The 20814-nt window shown below is 36.9% G+C and overlaps 1 protein-coding gene across 6 annotated transcripts in view; it reads right to left on the minus strand.

Annotated features, from left to right (window-relative positions):
- PRKD1 (protein kinase D1) overlaps positions 1-20814 on the minus strand; it is a 474378-nt gene that overhangs the window by 174297 nt on the left and 279267 nt on the right. For 3 of the 6 annotated variants that reach the window (XM_061180740.1, XM_061180738.1, XM_061180742.1), the window contains exon 2: positions 15690-15773. The exons of the other annotated variants lie outside the window; for them this stretch is intronic. In XM_061180740.1, the coding sequence (XP_061036723.1) occupies positions 15690-15773 (84 nt within the window). The remainder of the gene's footprint in view (positions 1-15689; positions 15774-20814) is intronic. 6 annotated transcript variants of the gene reach the window in all.

Raw genomic sequence — 20814 nt, forward strand, 5'->3', positions numbered from 1 at the left:
TTGACCAAAATCCTCCCTAAGTTTTGTTCCAGTAGCACAGGGACAACATGGACACGTTGTAAGCAACTATTTTAATGAGAATTCCTAAACCACTGGGTGAAAATGTCTCTGGATTCCCTTGGAGGAGTTGCACCTGAGTGATGTTGCCATTGAGCTGTAAAAAGCAGGAAAGGGCAGGCACTTAAAGATGGTCTGAAAGCAGTAGATCCTTAAGATCAGTTGGATCCTTCCAAGGGGTCTCATGGGCGAGAACTAAGACACGAGTCATAAACTTGTATTATTAACTCTGCCTAGGAAATTAAACCTATCCCCTTTTTGAAAAAGCATCTAATAACAGATTGAAAATTTAAGTGTATAAAAAATTAAGTAAATGAAAAAACAACACAGTGAATAACCATTGGGTGAGTGTCATGTACATAGCACTACAGCTATAATGACAAAAAAAATCATGAGATGGCTCAAGCCCACTAAAAGCATGAACACTAAATTTTCACTTAGAAACACAAGTTATAATGTGTCAATGAAAGCATAAAAGAAAAAGTGAATAATCTGTATTATTTGCAGGCATAGTTCTGAAATGTGTTCAAATTTGGGCACAGGCTCTTTTATTTGGTGATTTCATATCCTCAAAAGGAGGCACTTGAAAAGAATTCCACACTATGACCACATAGCTATGTGACTAGTGTCTGAATGTAATCTTAGGAAACAGAAACCAGAAAAAATTTTTCAGACTTTTCTTTTTTCTTCCCCTCCCTCCCTCCTCCACCCAATGCCACCCAAGCTAGGCAGAAAATGAACAGCGCTGAATCAAAATAACTAAGAACTACTATTAAAGGTAGTACTTTACTATCTTTCCTAGTAGGAATCTGTTTTCTTAGAGATCCCTGGTTGAATCATTCATCTCTCACTCTAAAAGATGTGATTCATATAAATAAATCTGCAATACCTATTTTCATGAAATAGTTTTAAAAAGCCTATGAAAAATTTCAGTTTCTGAAATAAAGACTAAATGATAATTACAGTGTTGACTTTAAGAAGATTCATTATACATTTCCCAGCCATGAAAAACAGCACTGTTGTCCAGTGCAGAGCATCATTCTCCATTTGACTTTGCTATTTTCTGGGCCATGGGCGTACTGTCCAGATGCAGATCACCCTGGCAAACAATCACAATCCTTGCCTTGCTTCCTCTGTCGTTCCTTCTCTCACATGAGCACCTGCAATCATATGACTCTCCATTCCGCAAACCCGATGCTGCCTTTGAAAAGGTATGCCTAACACCAGGGGTCTATCAACTTCCGAAATCTTCAAGGTCCAAACCTAGAAACAAGTCACTCTAGTTAGTCCTCCCTTCTCCACTCCAACGCCAAAAACTTCCTTTTCTCATTCAAGACAGAACCTTAATTTATTCCACTCTTGCTTTCCTACAGGCAAATCTAGAATCTGACACACGGACTTTCTTCTGCTTAGATTTCCTTTTTTTAGCCCCTCTCTTTTCCATTAAACTCAAAATCCCATTGTTTAAACAATCATTTTCATTCATAATTTTAAATTTGGACCTTAGCCTTACCCTCTATATGTTTTACAGTAAAAAAGTAAAAGGAATAAGATATCTGAGAAAAGAAAGAATATACTTTATCAAAGAGAGGTCTGCTTGAAATCTTCTGGAATTAAAGTTTAGATTAAAGGTGAAATGGTAGATTTTGATTATGAGATCTGAAAGTCAGTTATACTACAAGACATAGAACATGCATAAAACCTGAACTTGCAATACCGTTGGAGAATAAAGCTAGACTATAAATTCTTCTTCCTTGGGCATATAAACATATTGATGTTCTGTATCAGATATTGCTAAAGAAGTCTGTCTAATAAATTATATGCTTATCTTTAAGGCAGCAGATGTGACTAAGTGTGATGCTTAATTGTTGGCACAGACTTTTATTCTATTTCAATTTGAATAATATGTCACCTATTACAAAGACAAAAGCAATAAGAAATGACTTAATACATCATTAACTCTAATGCTGCAACGTCTGCGTATAGACTTCCTAGAAGTATTTTAAATCATTATTTTGTTGTATATAATTTTTAAGTTTTAGAATAAAGGTTCATATCAAGCAATTATAGGTGGTAATAATTAATGAGAGCCTCACCATTGTTGTGTAAAAACATATTATCCTGCATTATAGCTTGACAGATTACTAGTCAGTGATAGCTATTAGAAGTCTTAGTAGGCACTCTGAAATTATTCACACAACAGTAATTAGGTGTGTGGATGTGCAGCTTGAAAATGGAAAAAAAATGTACTTCACACTCTTTGTCTCACTCTGAATAAAACTGTCATTATAGCATACTGTAGATTTTTTACATTGCATAATAAGGTTACATGTTTGCTCATGAATGAACTAATGATAATTGATGCATGTACTGGATAAAATGAAGACTGTGACAGCAACTAAAAAGGTTTTACCAAAAATTAAGAATCATTAACTCTGGAAAAGAAAAACTTCTGGATTATGTATCTTCTCATTTAGAGATAAGCAGACTGATGCCCAGAACATATTACCAAGGTGGCAATGCTAGGTAATGCCAGAACAAGGTGAGTGGCCTAGTCTCTTAAAACATACTCCTTGATCTTTCCTCTCAGTTCTGCTTCTCTTAGAAAGAAAATACAGGAAGAGTAGCCAAATGTCCAGCAAACAGTGATTCAGAATTGCAAATTCTGAGCACTTATCTTGGCCAGAAAGTACAGACCCAGGCCTCCAGATTTTGGATTCTGAACAAACCAAGGTAAATGGCTTAATGAGCTTTGTAGCAGTTATTCCCTGGCCATCTCCAGTTCTTACTAGGCAGACAAGTCATTAAAAGGGTAGTGACAGTGAGGTAGCTCATTGAAGGCTGGCTGACAGCAGAATGGCAGCTTACAGCAGCAGAAAAACTGGTTGAGGTCATTAAGACAAGGGGCTGTTAGCCTTACGCATCCCACCCTCAAAGGAGTATTGCATTACATGGAACTGCAATTAATATTTACAGAATTATTGATCTTTTAGGTAAAAAGAAACATATACATAGTATTGAATAATACATTTGAAAAGATTTCCATTAAATTATCTAAAATAAAATTGAAAAATAAAATGTACTCTTATTTGTTAAGTTTGTACATCTGACTACCATCTTCATTGATGATGATAAAGAAAGGCTAACTCTATTAGTGTACACAATTTGGGTTTGCATTTCAGATGCAGGAAGTATAATTTTGCATTATATTAAAACTAAATTTTAACATTAAACACACATAGGCCAATGACTAGGAAATGCTAATTTAATAGCACACATTTGCAACAAAGTATATATGTAATCCTTAAAGATGGTACTAACTTCAAATAATTATAGGACTCCATAAACAGTTTGCCAATTTATGAAAGTCAGTTTAAAAAAAATCAATCTTCAGTAAAATAACTAAATAAATAAGTAAACCATCTCCTTTTTAACTGTTTACTGTCATGTTCTAAAATGTTTAATTTTACTAAATTAATTTTATTCTAGGTAATTTTCATTAAAAAGAATAATGGGATAGATCTAAGTATGTGCACAAATCAGGGATTATAACAACACTGGAGATAGGTGTGGAAGAGAGGAGAACTGCCTGGATCGTAAATACAGAACCCCAGGTCATAAGTACAGAAATGGACATTTCCTAAGGGTTTGGAGGTAAAATACTTTTCTCACCAAAGCTATCTGAATGATATGCCTTAGAGGAAAAAGGAATGAGTATAGACACTGGCTTTCCAAATGAAATTGAAAAGCTGATGTCATGAATCCAACACTCATGACGAGAGCTTGCCTGGATCACCACAGCACACAGAATACACATAACACCTCTCACAAGAGGTAGGTACAGATATTGGGCACACCACAAGGGCTCATGGTCCTTCATTCACTCAGGAATGAAGCAGACACTTAGGCACTGTGTCCCTAGCTAGAGATATGATGATAAGTCAAACCAGAGATGGTCCCCATTGTCATGAGATAAGTCAGGGGAGGCTGTAGAAGCAGGAGGGCACAAGTAGGGGAGGCAGACATGAGGCAGTATAGCACTAATGAAAGTGTAATGGCACAGTGAGATCAATGTGATAAAGAAATGGAGCGCCATTCTAAGAGAGCATGTAATCAAGGACTATGACAAAGGACTAGACAGGGAATCAGGGAAGACTCCCCTGAAGAGGCTACATTTTAGCTCAGATCCAATGCTCAAACTCAGTAACTTCAGATGGAGGGTGGCAGGAGGCTGGAGCTCCCAGCAGAGCAAGCATCTGTGCAGAAATCTTACATGTTCTTTATTATCCTTAAAAATAATGGCTCTAAGTCTCCTTTGATTAAGGGTAGAAAAAAGTATTGCTGCCATCACCCCTTCAGATCCCACGGTCATACGCACTGGGTCCAATGCCTGCGGCAGGAGCTGCATTGTAGCTCTGATACCACATGAAACCCAACAAAACACTCATTCATTTAAGAATCCCCTGGACTTAGACCTAGACCTGAGTTCAATGACTAAATTAATATCTCTCAAAGCATATGTATTGACTCCATGAGAAGCTCTATGAAGCTCTATGACAATAAGGTTTGAAATAAATTTGGAAAAATGTGTCATACACTATGCCCTTCTTGCAAACCCACCATGCACATTATCACAATTCATGTTTATAAAGAAACTTGTGTCCAAATCATATTTCTATATTTGACACATATATGTGTATATATGTGATATACATCATCCATGTATATGAATACATATATATATTCAATACGTACACACATATACTTGTTTAGTTGTTTATTGATTGATTGCCTCCCAGGACCACTGTAGCGATTAAATGAACGTATGTAAAGTATTTCTAATAGGACCAGACCCATGGTAAACGCTTGATAAGTGTTTATTGTTGTTATTATAGATAATAATTACAACATTTAGTTATAAGTAAGTTAGCTATAAGAAAAGCAAGATTTTCCAGCCACTCTGTTCTTCATCAAAAACTCCAGAGGAGGGACAACTCAGCTGCATACGTCAGGCATGCTCAGTGTTTTGTCATTTCTGCTTGGCTCCTTATAGCTCCAATACAGCTCATGTAATTTCTAATTGACTCTAGCCACATGCTGGAACTCAAAAGGCTAGGTAGGCTAAGACCTTCTTCACTCCTAGTTTTGTGAATTTTCTGATACATCTATTCATTATATGTAAGATATGTTTCTTCAAAACTAACCTATTTTTGGTGAAAATAAATTAACTGATTTTTAAACAACTCCTTTCCTTGTATTTATTTACACTGTAATGTTACTGCGTTAATTCCAAGTACTGTACTAGAACCAAGCAAGGGCCATAGATTTGCATGTTGGCATCCATACTGTGGAATTCCATTGTTCTGATTGTGCTGGTAATGATCCTTTGGTTCCATGGATAAAAATCTCATTTCCTTAAAACCAAATCCCCAAGGAGCTGGTGTATTTTTTTTTTCTTCTTCTTTGTACTGATAAGCAGGCAGTGCATCTGATTTATAGGATCAAAATTAAAACATTTTCTCTGATTTACTTTGATGTTCCCCAAGATCGGAAAGAATTTTTTCTCCCCTTGTAAAATGCTATACAGCTTCTGGAAAGAATGCTATAGCTTTTGGAAGAGTCACGAGTGGCCAAAGATAATAAAACCACCTGCCACCCCAACAGAAGTAACATTTAATAAATTAGCCTTTCAATTCATTTCTAAGTGGCCAGATGTCCTCAGCTGAGCTCTTGTCAAGAAAAGGTTTTGGCCCCAGCTACAAAGACCTGTTTAAGCTTGTATTAAAAAGATACCTGCAAAGGCTCTTACAAATATCTGTGATGCCTTGGACCTTGATTCAAGTTATTGGGTCATAGAGAAATGTATTATATTTCCAGCAAAACTGACCAATCTTCTGATACTGTCGCTCATAAAGGCAGATATAGATAATTTGCAAAGACTAAATCTGAAAAATGGTGAGAGAGAGCAAGTACACTGGATTCCAAGTGAGGTGGAAGTAAAGGATGAAACACTGAGGGGGGGAAAAAAAATATAGATGTTTGTGTTCTTTGATTTAGAGTATATAGTACAGATGAATATAAAGGTGAAACCCTATACTATGACTTAGCATTAAGTAGGTTAGTTTCTTTCATTTTTCATACATATCAAAGGTCACCTATAAATACATATGTATGCTAACATAAAATAACTTGTATTGTCAAGAAGAAAAACAATGATAGCTAGCCTGCCAATAACTATACTAATACTTCGTGACATAAGTTATTCCAGTACAAGTTTATATTTTTATTTTATTGGGTGCCTGGAGGCACAGTGGTAAACAATAGACAAATAGTCCCCACCTTCATGAAAATCTAAGATATCCTCTCTATTTTCGCTGCCTAAAATTCATGACTTTATCTTAGTTACCACAGACAATCCCCCAAAAGCTAACTTCTTGCCATTCTTCATCCTGTTCCCTTGGTATTTTATGATCTAATTTGCTTATACTAATCACAGCACAGTAAAGATGGTAGTCAGTGTGGAAAATGTTTTAAGTGAGACATTTTGAGATAAGTTTCTATTTGCCTTTAAAAGAGGGCAGAGTAAAATCCTCTTGAAAGGAATCTAGTTTACAGTGTGAAATCTGAGAAATCTGGGTGATCTGAATAGCTCAGCAACTGCAAGTTATCAAAATTCTCTAATGTATTCTCAAAGCAACTGGGAGTTTATAAGAGAGCAGCCCGTGATGACGTCATTTCATCTAGATCCAGTCACTGCACTAATTCATATTCCTTTTCACTGGGAGGGAATGAGTGCATATAAAAATTAAAACAAACATTTGAATTGAATATGGTATTTTAAAGTTCACTATATATATGTGTGCCATAGTGATTATATTAGCACTGAAAACAAACTGTAATTTGTTGAACACAGAGAATCAAGAAAATGAGAATCAAAAGAAATTTGATATCTCACTTCAAATTCATAGAAAAGAAAATTCATTAGTTGAGACTGGAACATGTTAAGAATCAGAACACCATGCTTTATGAAACTTCAAACTCAACAATCAGATTCAGATTGCCAGCAAAACACTCAAGATGTATTGCACTCCAAAGTCCATCCCATTTCCCTCATCCCATTTATAGAAATTCTCCTCACAAGAAGTACTGGTGCTCAATGCATACACTCTCACTTGAAGTGACTGCAGGCAAGCTGTCTGCCCAGCCTCTACTCTCAAGCCAATCTCTTAAGACTGTCAATGACCTTCACATTGCCAGATTCCATGGGTGACTTTCAGTCCTCATAGGCAACATCTCAGCAGAATTTGACTCAGTGGTTCATTTCCTCCTCCTTCAAAACACCTTCTTCCCTTGATTCTGCAATAGTGCATTCTCTTGCTTTTACTCCTACTTGATAAGCTATAACTTTTCAGTCATGTTTACCAAAACTTTCTCTTCTTTCCAACCTCTTAGATGCTGCAGTGTTCAGGGCTCATTCTTCAGAAAGTTTATTTTCTCTATTTATAATCACTCTCCTAGAGGACCTCATCCAGTCTTCTGGCTTTAATGATGATAGACATTTGTATCATCATACTCTGAGTCGGGTGATACAAATGTCCATCTCTGTTAATGAGCTTTCCCCTGAAACACAGACCCATCTATCTAACAATACTCAACATCTCTGCATAGATATATCTATGAGGTATTCACATTAACATGTTCACAACATGTGACATGTGACAATCAGGAACTCCTGATTGTCCTCCCTGCTGCTCACCACCTGAAGGAATGGCACCAACATTCAGTTGTTGGGTCAAAAACCTTAGAAACATCTTTAAATTTCCTCTTTCTCTCTCACTTCATGTGTAATCCATCAACAAATTCTGTTAGCTCTACAAAAAAGTACAATATACTCCAAATTAAAAATTTTTCACCATCTCCACTGCCATGTCCCTAGTCCAAGCCACCATCTCTCACCCAAACCCCAAAAACTGCTCAAGCTACCTGCTCCTGCTCTTGATCCCACAGTCTATTCTACACACAGGACTTGGAGTCATCCTTTTAAAACAAGTATCAGATCAAAGCCCTCTGACGGCTTCTCTTCATACTTAAAACCATCCCACAGTGGTAACCAGAGCCCACAGTGCTCTTACCCCAGCTATTACCTCTCTGCTCTCATGTTCTACCACTCTTCCTCTACCCTGGCCCCATTACTGTTCTTCAAATAAATCATAAACAATTCTTCCTCTGGGCTTTTGCACCTGCTCGTCTCCTCCTGCTTGAAATACTGCTTTTCCTGAGATTCACATGACTAATTCCTTCATGTTGCTCAAGCGTCCCCTCCTCAGTGAAGCTTTCCCTGACCACCCTAAGTAAAAAAGCAACTCCTCTAACTGATTTCTTTTATCCTGCCTCCTTTTGCTTCCGAGAAGTCATCACTATCTGAAGTTATATAATGTATCTATCTTCATTTTTAAAAACTATTATCTGTTTCCCAACTAGAATATATGTTCCATTAGAGCAGGGACTTTTTCCATCTTATTCACTATTATAACTTAAGAGCCTAGAATAGTGTCTGGTACATAGTATGTGCTCAGTATGAAGTACTGAATGCACGAATAAATTTATAAGTCACAACAAAGCGAGCTATTTTACCTCACAAAAGTATTAGAGGAATTTAACTATTGTTTCATTTTCCTTTAACATTACCAACCTATCAGTACTGAAAACCAATTCATGACTCCTCAATGGAGGTTATAAAATATGTCCGGAGACATTTTAAAAAGTGGTATCTAGCGATCCACGGATTTAAAGTGATGATCTCTCTTCATATTCTAATTTCACAATTAAAACATGTCAATGGCCTGTATTTACTGGGACAGTCTGTTCCCCTTTGACTCTTAAAATAAAAGCAGTCTTTATTTTTAGAAATCAGGATTTCCTTTCCCGGCAGAGGTTACAGCCCAGACACATTCGAACACTCAAATGTTTACGATGACTTTGGCAGACTGCTCGTACTGGAGAAGCATGTTTCCCCAATATAGAAACTCCAGGCATCCGGGACCTAATTCTCAGTTTTTGTGCCACTATGGGTATTTCCTCAGTTGACTTATCAGAGAATCTTGTCCTTATCACCTCTATAAAACTTTAGATTAAGCAAGGAAAACTAAATATGCTGATTCGCACAATCAATAGAAAACCGCACAATCTTGGCTCAGTTCACCTCTCTCTCTTATCAACTACGACTCTCCACTCTCCCCTCAGTCACTCTTCTCGGGACGTTTCAACTACCAGGCACGCTGCCTCATGGTCTTCATTCTTGCTGTTCCCTTTGCCTGAAACACTCTTCCACCTAACAGTCCACTGGCACATACCATCTGGTACTGGTATATGCCCAAATATCTTTATGTTATAATCTCATCATGTGCATGTATCGTATCTCTCTGATCACTAAAATGTGACCTCATTTGAGCACAAACTATGTGTTTGGTTTATTGCTCTATCCCAGTATCCAGGACAAGGCCAGGCTCAGAGCAGATAGTCAATAAACAATTGTTGAATGAATGCTCCATAAATAGCACATCTTCACGCTAGTTCCCCTCATTATTCACTGAGAAAATTTTCATTTATTTCAAAACTATTAAGAATAGGCTATTTTGCAGACACTATCAAACTCTTAGAGGAAAACATAGGCAGAACACTCTATGACATGAATCACAGCAAGATCCTTTTTGACCCAGCTCCTAGAGAAATGGAAATAAAAACAAAAATAAACAAATGGGACCTAATGAAACTTAAAAGCTTTTGCACAGCAAAGGAAACCATAAACAAGACCAAGAGACAACCCTCAGAATGGGAGAAAATATTTGCAAATGAAGCAACTGACAAAGGACTAATCTCCAAGATTTACAAGCAGCTCATGCAGCTCAATAACAAAAAAACAAACAACCCAATCCAAAAATGGGCAGAAGACCTAAATAGACATTTCTCCAAAGAAGATATACAGATTGCCAACAGACACATGAAAGAATGCTCAACATCATTAATCATTAGAGAAATGCAAATCAAAACTACAATGAGGTATCATCTCACACCGGTTAGAATGGCCATCATCAAAAAATCTAGAAACAATAAATGCTGGAGAGGGTGTGGAGAAAAGGGAACACTCTTGCACTGTTGGTGGGAATGTAAATTGATACAGCCACTATGGAGAACAGTATGGAGGTTCCTTAAAAAACTAAAAATAGAACTACCGTACGACCCAGCAATCCCACTACTGGGCATATACCCTGAGAAAACCATAATTCAGAAAGAGTCATGTACCAAAATATTCATTGCAGCTCTGTTTACAATAGCCAGGACATGGAAGCAACCTAGGTGTCCATCATCGGATGAATGGATAAAGAAGATGTGGCACATATATACAATGGAATATTACTCAGCCATAAAAAGAAATGAAATGGAAGTATTTGTAATGAGGTGGATGGAGTTAGAGTCTGTCATACAGAGTGAAGTAAGTCAGAAAGAGAAAAAGAAATACAGTATGCTAACACATATATATGGAATCTAAGGAAAAAAAAAAAAAAAAAAGGTCATGAAGAACCTAGTGGCAAGACGGGAATAAAGACACAGACCTACTAGAGAATGGACTTGAGGATATGGGGAGGGGGAGGGGTGAGATGTGACAGGGTGAGAGAGTGTCATGGACATATATACACTACCAAATGTAAAATAGATAGCTAGTGGGAAGCAGCCGCATAGCACAGGGAGATCAGCTCGGTGCTTTGTGACCACCTAGAGGGGTGGGATAGGGAGGGTGGGAGGGAGGGAGATGCAAGAGGGAAGAGATATGGGAACATATGTATATGTATAACTGATTCACTTTGTTATAAAGCAGAAAGTAACACACCATTGTAAAGCAATTATACTTCAATAAAGATGTTTAAAAAAAAAAAAAGAATAGGCTATTTTGACATCTACTTTAGAATATAATTTTCTTTCTTAGTTATGAAATGACTCACTTTATTGATCTGGAGAACATTACTGAAATGTAAACAAATACTACCCACAGCTAACAGTTATTAATATATTTCATTAATTTGTGAATTGCTATGACTTTGTCTACGATTTTGTTTCACTGCTTCTCTGGAACAATTTCTTCACTCCATTCTGTAAGTTCCTACAGCCAGTATACTTTAAATAATTTCAATGTAAGTAGCTTCAAAGAATTACACTTTAAAAATACAATTCTTCCTAAACATATATGCCAAAACCACTCCAAATACTTAATGTAACAAACATGTCTATGGGCACTGTGTAATCTGGCTATAGAATTACTATTTGAAATATTTCCCAATAGAAATCAGAATATTCTGATTCTATTAATAATTAGAGTAACAGTTATAATTTACTGAATACATATAATGTACTATGATTATGGATTTCAAAATATTGGGGAAAAATAAATTGAAATCTCTACAACCAACCAAAATACATGCTAAAGGAATTAAATATAAGATAAATAGATAAATAAATAAATCAGAAAGAAATATAAGAGTATATTTATCTGATTAGGAAATACCTTTCTAATCATTTAAGCTAAGAAGCTTTCTGGTTCAAGATGGCAGATGAAGCAGAAACATTAATGTTTCATTTTGAAAAATTCTACTGAAAGAACAGTAAAGTATTGTATAAAGAGAATTTAATGCATGTCACCACTGAACATGGGAGTGGCAAGAACCATCAATGAACCAAACTTTTGACAAATATCAAGGAGATGGAAATCTGATGCAAACAGATCTCATACAGGCCCTCACCTTTCCTGTGCATATATTTACATGGAGACTGACTACCGTTTCCCTCAGGGTAACCTTCCAACGAGCAAGGATCTTATCTGCATCATTCACTGCTATATCCTCAGCACCTAGAACAGGCCAGGTTAATAATAGGTGCTCAATATATATTTGTCTATTGAGTGAATTAATAACCATTAATAGAAAATTAAATAAACTGAGTCACTTTAATGTACCACTATGCCACCTTTAAAATCCAAGGCCAATCATATACGAAGTTCTCAATAAATACGTTCTCAATCAACGAACAAACGAATGGACAGTGGGAAATGAAATATTTAATTTTTCTTTTTTAAGAGGGAGGACACAACTTTTCCAGGGACACAAAGCTAGTACATGATAGCTTGGAGATTTATATCCAGACTTGTCTACTCCCAATAGTCATACTATTTTATTTTTTATTGGGGTATAGTTGTTTTACAATGTTGTGTTAGTTTCTACTGTACAGCAAAGTGGAGTTCCCTGTGCTATGCAGCAGGTTCTTAATAGTTATCTATTTTATACATATTAGTGTATATATGTCAGTCCCAATCTCCCAGTTCATCTCACCCCCCACCTGAAATATTTAATGTTGTGAGAAATTTGTCTTGATGCTCCAGTAAGTGCAAAGGAAGATTATAAAATAATATAGACAATGGCACCCTTATTTTGTTAAAAATAAATGCAGTCATAGAAAAAGGATGTGAAGAGAATCGAAAAACATTAACTGTAGATATATCTAGGAATGGGATTGTGAAAGTTTTTTTTGCATTTTTCAAACTTTCCACTACATATGTGTAATCCCTTTATAATTAAGGAGAAGGAAAAAGCTATTGTACAGCAGAAGGACTTGGTCCTGCTGTTCTCCTAAAATTACTTTGCTTGCTATCTCTTCTCCTACTCTCTAGCCAGCCAGCTCTTACCACATTATGTGCCAGACTGTAGCCCCATTCTTCAAATACACAGGAAAGGTGGAGAGAAAAATGGAGGGGTGGCAAGCAGGCAGTTACAGAGACAGGCAAGAACCAGGCTATGGGTTGTGATCCGCCTTCCAGGATACAATTTTACAAGCCTATTCAGGTTGGAACATACACCAGATAACGTCTGTATGTGTGTACATGTGTCCGTGTTGGGATGGTATATAGGGGTCGCTCCTCCAGGGACTCATTTCCTACCAACAGATTTGGGGTGCTTCCTCCACCACAGTACAGTCCTCAGCACCAAGATGGAGCCATGGGGTTACGAACACATCTGAGGTCAGGAAGAACAGGTCAGGCCCACTTAGCTCAATTACTTCATGGTCATTACTGACCCATGCTTGGTGTCGTCTTCCTTACTTATGTATAAATAAATCATGTGGCTGTCTGTAAAGTTGTCAAACAGGGCCTGGCATGTAGTAAAGTGTAATAAATAATCGACATTATTATAATTATTATTTTTTAAATAAATAAATTTATTTATTATTTTTGGCTGCGTTGGGTCTTTGTTGCTGCGCGTGGAGTTTCTCTAGTTGCGGCGAGCGGGGGCTACTCTGTTGCGGTGCGCGGGCTTCTTCTCTTCGCGGTGGCTTATCTTTGTTGCAGAGCATGTGCTCTAGGCACGTGGGCTTCAGTAGTTGTGGCTCGCAGGCTCTAGAGCGCAGGCTTAGTAATTGTGGCACACGGGCTTAGTAATTGTGGCGCACGGGCTTAGTAATTGTGGCGCACGAGCTTAGTTGCTCCGCGGCATGTGGGATCCTCCCAGACCAGGGCTCGAACCCGTGGTCCCCTGCACTGGCAGGCGGATTCTTAACCACGGCGCCACTAGGGAAGTCCCTATAATTACTTACTAATAAATAAGACAAGGAGATGATATAAAAACAGCGACTGAAAGATGAAACCCTATACCTCTAAACCCTTATTTAATCACAAATCCAATATTTATTTTCCTCCTGCATGTGCAAGATTGCTTTAGAGAAAATTTAATCAGTTGCTGGCAGAATTCGTTGGTATGTATACCACACACAAATGAAAAATTACAGAGCAAAAGATATTAGAAAAATGTATTCCAGATCACAATAAAAGAGGTATCACTAGGCACAGTCTGAGGAGCTGCCAAAGGAATTATTACCTCGTCCTTGCACTGCATGGAACAAGGTTCACTGCATCACAGTTCATTATAAGTCTCCCTCAGAGGTGTGATCAATATTCTAACAAATGTGAACCAAGGGACACCCGGTAAGAGAATCAGTTCATTCTAGCAAAGCAAATTTGCGAAAAATCATCTATGGATTTTAACATTTATTTAGCTTACCATAACTTCAAGTCATACATTTTTGTGCCAGGAGAGTACGTGATGTAGCAGAGAAGTTACTTCTAGTTAGTCAGAAAAGTGTATCTTCCCATTCAGAAGATCTATCCCCCATAATGGAGAATATGTCCTGTGATGGTGGTGCAGTGGTTTTTGTCATTCTACATCCATCCCTCTCTTGGAGAAATAGCATTTCACTTTTTGGTAGAGGGAATTACTATCACATCTTTGGTCCATTAGATTACAAAAAAAAGGAACAGTTCATTTCCTCCTCTGGTAAAGGGGTGATGACATGACCCAAGCTGTGCAAACTAAACTCTGCTGTGCCTCTAATCCTTGAACTGAGTGATACAAGTGCATGAGAGGGGACACTGACTCGACTCTTAACTATAATATCCTAGGCTATTAATGGGTCCTGCTCAGTCATAGTTGCCTGTCCCTCAGAGCTATTCCCATCCTTCTTGGAGAAAGCCTGAAAATTGGTATCCCAGCCATCCAAAGCTAGGGGAGGTCATGTGACCAAATTCTGGCCAATGACACACAGGGGCAGTCTACTGGCTGCTTCTGGGAACACTCTTTCCTTCCTAATGAAAGAATGGGTCATGCAAATTAAGCTCTCTCACTGCCCTGACCTCTCAGATACCTTCCGCCTTTATTCAAAGTTTTATAAGGCCATGATGTCTAGAATGTGGGCAGCTATCTTATGACAAAGAGGATAAAGCCAAGAGAATCACAGAGATACCGTCCCTCAACCTGATACTGTGGAGCAGTAGAAGAGACCCTGGAAATGCCTACCTACAAACTGCACGCTAAATACATTTACATGTCCCTATAGTTTAACATTGTTCTGTGGGTTTTCTGTGATGGAGCTGAAGGCATCTATGATAGAATGAATACATAAAATGACTGGCAATTATTTCCTTCCCTGTATCCATGTCCATTCAGTTACTCTGTAATTTTTAGTGCCTTTTCACTCTGACTCTGAGATTGGCCGTGTGACTTTCTTTGGCCAACATGATGTAAGCAAACGTGATTCAAGCTCTGGAGACTAGAGTCTGTCCTCTCTTGCTACCCTTGAAAGCTGCCATTGCCACGTGAAGAGCTCATACATGCGCGCACGCTCACACACACACACACACACATATACACACACAGGAAATTTTCTTCCAGTATTCAAAACCGCTATTCAACTCAGCAAAGAACTCATTCATGTCATTGACGAGCATGTAAAGTTCTGACTTCCATCTTTGTTGTTTCATTTTCATCTTCATGTTCATATAAAAAAATTATAAACCAACAGTCATGTCAGAACTATACTTATTCATCATTTGCAACCATAGGTTGCATCCACAGGATGCAAGAGTTTAGGGGAAAAAAAGACGAAGTTATTCCGTGAGATATAACTGGCTATTTGGAATTTATAATAAAGGGTATTGTACATTTTATTATTATTTATAAATCATATGATACACCTTTTATATCATTAAAATTTATAATACTTTTTTTTCAGAGAGTTGGGTGTTAAACACTTACCAGCGCACTACTGCGTATGGGATAACATGCCACCTTGTCCCCTGAACTCCCAAAGGCTGAGACAGAAAAGAGATTCTTCCAGTTCTACATCATAAAGAAAGATAATAAATTATTTTCCCCAAGAGAAAGCTGCTCAGCTCTATAGGAAAAGGATGACATAATCAGTGAAAGTAGGTTTCAACTTCCTTACACACCTGCAGGGAAAGCTAGAAAAATGGTGGGAGGTGGGGTGGGGAGGTGGATTTCCAAATACAAGGACTTTTTATTTGCATTCCTCCCCAGAAGTGAGCAGTCAATTTTTAAAATTTATTATTATATCCATGCTCTTTGAACTGTTTTCATCAATTAGAAATAGGAATCAGGTAACAGTTTCTTACGTGGGCCTCATTTTTGAGGATCCATGAGGGCATCACCAACTTAACATAAGGTCAAAGGCTGAAAAATGAGATTAGTTGATACAGTGATTAAATTTAATTTTTTCATTTCTGTGAAATCATCAAAGAACAACCTACAGTACCAAAAATTAAAAAGTAAAAAGGAGTATATTTAGAAATGAACTTTTCTGATTTCCTGAGATTTTCATAAGATTTACTTTCTATTGCTAAAATATGTGCATGAAAATAAGATCAAGGAACCTAGTAGTTTATTCCCTCCTACCATTTCCCTCCCCAAGTCATATTAGGAAAACAGTGTGGGAGGTGTGCAGGATAGATCTACAGGCTGAGGAAAAACAATCTCTTAGTAGAAAGAAATGGGGACAGAGGCTGTATGACTGTTTGGAACAGGAAAAAGTGTAGAAAGAGAAATAACAGTCATTTTTTAATACAGAGAGAAAGGAAAAAAGTGGAAAAAGCAAGTTGATGTGGTGGAAAAAAAATTGTGACAGGACAGAGCCAAGGAATGTGAATGATGGTATAGAAAAAACTAGAAGGCATATAAAAGAAACAGGAAGAGCAAAAAAAGCCAGAAAGAAAGAAAGCATCACAATGAAACCAATTTTATCAGAGCTAGGGAGAAACTTCTATGTGTGACATGATTAGTTTCTGGCTTACTGTGCCATGATATTTCAGAATCCATTCTGCAAATGCTTGCCAAACCTTCTCCTTAAATTTAAGTAGCTAGCCATTTTCTCCACATTTGGGGGGGCCCAGGTCTTTGGGTGGCTAATTTGATAATGACTATAAATGAAGTCAGTGCTCTGTGCCTTAGGTTGGTGTTCACACAGTGTTCTCTCATACTCTGCCTATTAGAGTCTACTTTTGATGTCCTGATCTCTTGAACATTCTTGAGACAGTAGACACTTGGCTTTTTTTGGCCAGACAAGATTCATTCTTCAGTCTTTTACAGTATCTATGCTTCTTGCTTCCCTTGGGATATGTCTTTTTTCTGCTTCTCTTTTATACCTACAACTTACTTCTTTTTTCTCTCCACCCCAGGGAAAGCCATCATAATGTGTTTCATGGGTATCTTTAGTTTGTATGTATATGCATATATTTTGATTTGCAAAAACAGTGTTATGCAAAGTAATCATTGTATTTCTTTTTTGCTTTTGAGATGTATCTATGTTGCCATATGCACATCAAATTCACAGTTTCTACTTGCTGCATAATGTTCCTTGATGACCACTATAATCTACTTATCCACTTTTCTAGTGATGACACCCATATTTCTACCAACTCGCTTTCTCCACAAACAATGCTGCAATGGATATCCTGATACAGGCCTCCTCATATACCAGTGCAAGAAGATTTTGGGGGACATCTCTACCCAAAAATGCTGAGTTACAATATATGTATAGTTTAATTTCACTAATAGTGCCAGATTGCTCTCTAGGATGGTTGTACCGTCACACATTTTCACCAGCAGTGCCTGAGGCTTCCTAACTATACAAATCCTCATCAACACCTGGCATTATCCAACTTTAATGTTTTTTCACTTTAACAGGTGAAAGATGACATTTCATAATTTGTTTAATTTGCATTTATCTAATTACAAAATAATTTGAGGTTGCAAGCATTAGGGGTTTCTTCCTCTATAAATTAGCTGTTCATATTCTTTGCCTATTTTTCTATTGGTGCTGCTTTCTTTCCCTAGTTGATTTTTTGCAACTCCTTGTATTCTATATATTGGTCCCTTGTTGGGTTTTAGATATTCCAAATATCTTCACCCGTTTAGCTACATGTTTATTAATGTTGTCCATGGTATCCTTTGATGAGCAGAAATCCTACAACTGATTATATAAAATTCATCAGTTTTTCATTTTATGATTTTGCTTTTTGAAATTTTGAAGATGGCCTTCTTCCCTCTCTCCATTACAAGATAGTCTCCTAAATTTTCTTCAATTCAATTTACAATTTTACCTTTCATACTTAGGTCTTTCACCTATTTGGAAGAGGTACGTCTTTGTATATGGTATTAAGAAGGCATGAGGTTTCCTTTTTTCCATATTGCTGAACCAATTTTCCCAACATCATCTACTAATCAATCCATCTGTTCCCTATTGATTTGTGGTGCGATGCTTTGTCATATATAAAATTTGTCCATATATACCAGTTTATTTCTGTGCTCTTCATTCAATCTCTTCAGACTATTTGTCTATTCTTGTACCAATAAAACTTTCTAAAAATTTTCCTATGACTTTGTATTATATCTTAATATTTGATGGCCAAATCTCTCTGCTTTCCTCTTCTTAAGGTTAATTCAGTTGTTTCCGGAATTCTATTCTCCATAAATATTTTAAATCAAATTAGTATTTTTTAATCCAATTGAAATTGAGATCAAGGTTAATTTAGGCAGATTTGACATGTTTATAATATCAAATTATATCATCCCGAGAGTATGGACTATCTCTTTTTATACACAACACCTATTATGCTTTCTATTTTAACATTTCCCATGGAAGTCTTGTATAAACTCAATTGTTAATTCCTAGGTATTTAACACTTTGTATTGCTTTTTTCCATTGTAATTTCTAGTTGGTTATTCGTGGTACAGAGCAATAGTATTTATTTACGAAAGTTGATCTTGCATACAGGACCTTGGTTAACTCTTTTAATAATTCTAATAGTTTGCCTCTTAATTCTTTGGGTTTTTTTCTTTTAAGATAGATGGTCATCTCATCTGCAAATAATGAGTCTTATCTCTCTCATTCCAATCCCCTTCCACTTTTTTTTTTTTAAGTGTTGTCCTTTACCCGTTAACTTTTTCATGTTCCAAAATATGTACTAAATTTTTCCATGAAATATAATCATTTCTGTAGTTTTTTGTACATAAAATTTATCAAATTAAGAACATAGCCTTCTAATCCTTTATTCCCAAGAAAGATATATTTTTCATAAACAGGTATTGAACCTTATCAAATGCTCTCTTGGGATCGATAAAGATGATCATTTGATTTTATTTCTCCTTTGATCTAATAGTATGTTGAATTACTCTGACATATTTTTAAATATCACATATCCAGCTCTACTTGATCATGACGCATTACTTATAATACACCATAGGATCTGCTTAGCTGAAGTTTTACTTTGTGTGGATCATGGTATCTATAGTCATATGAGAAACAGGCCTATAGTAATCTTTTCTTTATTGTGCTCATTGGGCTTTAGAGTTAAGATTATACTAGCCTCATTAAATGAGCTGGACAGCTTTTTCTCATTTTCAATTTTCTGGAGCAACTCTCAAGAATAGGAATTAGAGTTCTTTAAAAGTTGGGTGCAATTAACTTATAAAGCCATCCAATCCTGGGTTATGTGTTTGTAATCGTTAACTGATTAATTCCAATCCCTTACTGCATCTTGTGCCAATTTGAGCATTTTATATCTTTTTAGAAATGGACTCATTTCATCTAAGTTTACAAATCAGACATTATTCTTTGGAGAAGTGACCCTTCTCCAGCTCTAGACTCAGGCCATATATTTTAACCCTACCAATCAGCAAATCAGTTACCTTTGCCATAATGAGTGGTCTAGGGATTAGCTGTATTACCTTAATTGGCCCAGACAGAAAACCCAGAACTTTTTTGTGAAGAATGATAAACAAAGCTCTTCATTGCCTGGCTTAGTAGCATAAGAATATAAGGTATGGAATCATAAAGGGAGAGGCTGGATTTTAGAGGCTCACTGTGTAGCTGGACCCAAATCTGAGCCAACAAAGCCAAGAGATAAGCCCTTGTGAGACTGAATCCTGGTCAGCATAGTTTGGTGTGCCAAGAGTTCCTCAAGAAGATGTTTCTCAACTAGTTTCTGACTTTTGTAATCACACGATTCCTAAAAATTTGGTCTTAATACCTTGGCCTGGAAACTTGGATCCTCCTTGGTTCTTGGTGGATTACTGACCTCCTGCCCCTGAAAATGTTGCCTGAGGGAAACTGGTGACTCCGTGGCCTTTGCCTTGATATCCTGAGCCCACAGTCTCTGCTTGCTCTTGGGTATACGGAACGGAGCCCTCTGAAGCAGTAGCCTTGATCTCACTTTTAGAATTTGGCTGTCTTTTGACTCTGAACAACCAAGCTTTCTCTTTAGCTCTCCACCCAATCACCATAGCCCCACACTGCCCAGGTCACGGTGTCAGAGATTTGCAGATAAAATACAGATTTACCAATTTTCACACACATTTATCACTCAGTTTCCTTAGGTAGTCCCCAATTGTGACTTTACAGTTTCATAAACCTAATGAGAAAGAAGGAAAACATATATTTATATATAGTCATATCTATATCTATAGTGGTTATACATATGTATTTCTTCCTCTAGTAAGTTCTGGCACTCTCAATACTTCCATTGAGTTTCCAGAACATATGATATCATTTCAAAGACATATGACAGAGAAACAATGTTTAGATTTCTAAAAGTGACACAAACGGAATTTTAACTGTAACAAACTGTTGTACCAAGCTATGTTTAAAAACTTTACATTTAGAAACAATGACACATGCTGCCAAAGTCTGCTTGAAGTGTTCTTTCTCTGTGATGTGTATAAAGACTTTCTATGTTCTTAAATCAAAATTTACTCAGTAATAAAGGTATATCCAAGATTTTGATGATTTTGGGGGGAAGTAGGATTTGAAAATATGCACATGGTAGTTCATCTCTTACCAATCAAGCTTTCAAGAATAAAAGCAACA

The sequence above is a fragment of the Eubalaena glacialis genome, chromosome 2 (assembly GCF_028564815.1).
Source record: "Eubalaena glacialis isolate mEubGla1 chromosome 2, mEubGla1.1.hap2.+ XY, whole genome shotgun sequence".
Classification (NCBI taxonomy): Eukaryota; Metazoa; Chordata; class Mammalia; order Artiodactyla; family Balaenidae; genus Eubalaena; species Eubalaena glacialis.